The following is a 4514-nucleotide window of genomic DNA, read 5'->3' as shown; positions in this document are numbered from 1 at the left end:
ATTAGAGTTTGTTGGAAGGAGGAGAGGGTTGTCTGTGTACATAAGGCAATTGTAACATTGCCTCAAAATTCCCAGATTCACCAGCTGGACTGGAGAGTAACCTTGAAAGTGACCCTTGGACATACCAGATTAGTATAGGGAACTGTTTTTTTACTGATCAGATTAGGGAAGGGAACTGATTTTTCACTTGATCAGGAAGGACCAATCGGGAGCCTAATACTTATGAGAAGTCAAGGAGGGTGTAGTGTTTTAGTTAGTTAGTGTTTCCTTATAAGAGCTGAGCAAGTGCATGGCTTTAGAAAGAGAACAGTGATTACTTTGAGAGTTTGAACAGTTCTAAGGGAAAAAGTGAAGGGCAGACTTTGTGGAGCCTGGAATAGTTTAAACCTATTTAGGCGGCGCTGCCCGACGCTGCTCAGTGTGCAAAACTGCGCAAAAAGAGAGTTGTAGGGTTTTAAGAGAGAGAGATCAAGGAGTTTCGTATTAATGATCACTATATTAGACGTATGCATGTTATTCTCTTTTTGGAATATTAATTATGTCTGGGTATCTGACTATATGTATCTTCAAATAACGTTGGTCCTTCTTTAGTTATAACAGCACTGACTTATTTTCTGTATGTGAGCTGTACTAAATTAAGTTTCTTATTGTCTCAAGTTTACTCCTCTCTTAAAGTTGTAAATACCCAGGACCTTCTTCCTGCTCTTGGAATACTTTGTTGTAATTCACTCAAAGTTTTCTTATTAAGTGATCTTAGACTGGCATCTGCAATTCTTGACAGTTTTACATTTCATTCAGTTGCCTCTTTTATATTTTCCCTATTCTTGCCGTGTAACCCCTTTTGAGAAACTCTGGTTTTATTGTAAAGAAATAAAATATGATTTATTTTTTGGTTCTTAAGTGTCCATCTCATGGTTTTCAAGCCGCTTGCCTGGATTTACAATTTTTTTAATTTCTGTTGGCACAATGGAATCTCTTAGAACATGACCTAGCAGGGTCCCAGGTCAAGAGCTCTCACATTCTTAAAATACTGTATAGAACATTTTCTAACAGCACTGGTCCTAGTCACTTTACCAAGGTTGGGCACGTTTTTATTCCAAGATGAATGCACCCAGCTTTTCTTTTTATTCTGGGCACATTTTCTTTCTAAGACGAGTGCACTCAGCTCATTTATCATTCTCTGTATCTTTGTGACAGTAGATATACCTGCTTTGTGTTGATAAGATTTAGTAAATATCATAGTCCATCACATTAAAGCACACGCCACAGCCTGACATTGAATTTAGTTCAAACATCTCCTTTTTTTCACAAGAGTTGACATACTGTTGATGTACCATGTTACTTTTCTGTATAAAACTCAGCATACATGGTGAATTTATAAAATTTATGCTTTTGTTTAACTTCTCCAAATGTTTATTTTTTACATACCTTGAAAAGAATGGATCCCTTTCCTAAGGTAAGGCATAATCAAAGTTCATGAAATGAATTCTGCTTCAGTCTTTGATGTTTGCCAAGAATGCTCTTCTTAGAGCGTGCAATGTACCCAGAACTATTCTTTTTGCAGTTCATACTGGGTAATACACTTTGTGAATCTCTAAATAAGCTTTAAAATTATTTTGATTAATCCAGATGTTACTACAAATGGGACTATGTGTCCTTACTCCACTTGCTCTACTTTCTGCTTGCATGTTTAATATTTTACAACTTTAAGTCTTATAAGTTTATGTGTCTCTATAGTCAATGGCTGTAGCAATTTCAATAACCAATGATGCTTTTGCTTTTTTGTCACTTGAACCACACGTTTCCTTCTTTCTGCCACCTTAGCTCTTGGTACGGAATGATTTCTGTGATCTACTGTGGCATGAACCCTGTGATCTACTGTGGCATGATCCCTGTGATCTACTGTGGCTCCTTTGATGACTCACCACACTGTTTTTGTATGCAAAACTCTTGTCACACATAGTGCATTTGTACGGTTTCTGTCCAGTGTGGATTCTCTGATGACTCACCACACTGTTTTTGTATGCAAAACTCTTATCACACACAGTGCACTTATATGGTTTCTGCCCAGTATGGATGACCTGGTGACTTAACATAGTAGTTTTATTTTTGAAACTCTTGTCACACATACTGCAATTATATGGTTTTTGCCCAGTGTGGATCATCTGATGTGTCAACATACTGTATCTATAGCCAAAACTCTTGTCACACATGGTGCATTTATATGGTTTCTGCCCAGTGTGGATGCTCTGGTGACTTAGCATAGAGGTTCTGTATAAAAAACTCTTGTCACACATATTGCATTTATAGGACTTCTGCCCAGTATGGATCCTCTGATGACTCACCATATTGTATTTGTATCCAAAATGCTTGTCACACACAGTGCATTTATATGTTTTTTTCTTTCTGTGGCAACTCTGATGTGCTGTCAAACATTTCATATCACTAAAACACTTTCCACACTTGGTACACTTATAAGGATCCTGTCCATTTTGGATAAGGTGATGTGCTCTTAACATGGTCTTATCTGTAAAATTCTTGTCACATGTCGTGTATTTATGCAGTTGCTGTTCGAAATGAATAATCTTCTGTCCTGCTAATCTTTTTTTACCAGTAAAACTCTTGACACACCTGGTACATTCATATGGTTTCTTTCTGCCACACATTTGCTCATGTGTTTGCAATGTGTTCTTTTGTCTTTTTTCACTGCAAATTTTATTAGCAGTTAAGTTATTATCATCAAGCAATGAGATGCAGTTGTCAGTATTCCATTTGCACTGTCTTTCTCCTGTACACATTTTCATATGCTTCTTTATTTCAGTTTTACTGATAACCCTCTTACTACTTTGCAAGCATTTAGGGTATCTGGTTCCAGCTTGCATTAGGTCTTGTCTTATGACTGACTTCTTATCTGGGACGAATTTGTCATATTCAGAATCGTGGTGTTCCCCTTTGAATGACTGTAGACTTCGGATCTTAGTGAAATCCACATTCCTGGTGACTTGAAGAAAAAAAAAAAGATTGAGCCAGAATATAATGACCCACATAATGTGCTCTCAGATAAAGCTTTTTCTAAATAATTTACAGCTGCATTAAACAGTGAACTGCTACTGCAAAATATTTCATTAATGAATATCTCGCCAACAGAAAACTCTTCTGCCACTTAAGTATGGCTTAGTTTTCTTCAAACTACATTTGACAACACTAATTATTCTGTACTTTATTCATTTCTAACAATATGTCTGAAGTACTTGCCATCATTAACTTCAATATGAGTCATTATTAACTTTGGAATGAGTCATCATTAACTTTTGTATGAGTCATTATTAACTTCAATATTAGTTATCCTTAACTTCGATATGAATCATTATTAACTTTGATATTAGTCACAATTAACTTCTACATGAGTCACCATTAACTTTGATATGAGTCATCGCTAACTTCAATATTAGTCATAGTAAAACCAAATGAACTTCAAACAAGATAAAATAAAATAACACCAGAAAGGAAACAGTAAAATCCAATACCAGGACTGTAAATTTTAAATAAGCGCTTTCACTCACTTTATTAACAATGAGCTTCTTCAGAACAAAGTACCTTACACAATTAATCCCTTTATAAACAGTAATCAATTAAGTTAAGTCACATGACATTCCCAACAGACATCAATATAATGTTCAATATTTGAATGTTTAAATAATCAATATTGATAATAATAAATCTGTATAAATGTAAAAAAAATAATAACAACTTATACAACATATTTACAAGTATTGGTGTATAAAAGACATATATAGGGTTGGGAGGGTGACCTAATGGTTAAGGTGTTTGACTTGCAAACACAAGGTTCAGGGTTTGAGTCTCACAAGGAATTATTGGCTAGGCTTAAAATGGCTCACAAGGGCAGTTAGCTTAGTACTAACCTATGAACCTATACATATCTGTAAATAAAAATAATAAATGAAAACGAATGTAAAAAATATATATAAAATATATATGTGTATACATATAAATGTATATATAAATGTATCTATGTAAATTGATGTGTGTATAAAAATACACTTCACAACTGACTACCTGTTCCTAGCTAATGTTAAAAAACATTTAATGTTAATGGTGCCATTGAGGCCAGGAATTTGGTTAGCGATCAAAATAATTTGCCATAAACTTTCTTGACACTCCAAAAAGGTCTTATAATCAATCACCTGTAAATAAACCTGAGTTCACCTTCTCTAACACAAAAAAAGAAAACTACTTAAACAGGGGACACACTGTAGCGTGAACTGCTAACGCATTAGTACCATCTTTCTTTCTAATGCCTAAACAATGTTCGTAAAATCTTTTGTTAAGAGCTCTAATGGTCTTACCAATGTAAAACTCGTCACATTAGAAAGAAAGATGGTACTAATGCGTTAGCAGTTCACGCTGCAGTGTGTCCCCTGTTTAAGAAATTTTCTTTTTTTGTGTTAGAGAAGGTAAACTCAGGTTTATTTATAGGTGATTATAAGACCTTT

General features: G+C 34.8%; 1 protein-coding gene across 1 annotated transcript in view; it reads right to left on the bottom strand.

Moving 5' to 3' along the window:
• Positions 1 to 478: 478 nt before the first annotated feature.
• Positions 479 to 4514, bottom strand: part of LOC122798770 (gastrula zinc finger protein XlCGF57.1-like) — a 172575-nt gene continuing 168539 nt past the window's right edge. Inside the window, exon 4 of the mRNA XM_044067881.1 lies at positions 479 to 3001. Coding sequence (XP_043923816.1) covers positions 1821 to 3001 — 1181 coding nt within the window. The 3' untranslated portion in view covers positions 479 to 1820. The remainder of the gene's footprint in view (positions 3002 to 4514) is intronic.

The sequence above is a fragment of the Protopterus annectens genome, chromosome 3.part1, assembly GCF_019279795.1.
Source record: "Protopterus annectens isolate FY-2018-M chromosome 3.part1, PAN1.0, whole genome shotgun sequence".
Lineage (NCBI taxonomy): Eukaryota > Metazoa > Chordata > Ceratodontiformes > Protopteridae > Protopterus > Protopterus annectens.
The sequence above is the reverse complement of the archived record's forward strand: the minus strand, read 5'-3'. Positions and strand labels throughout refer to the sequence as shown.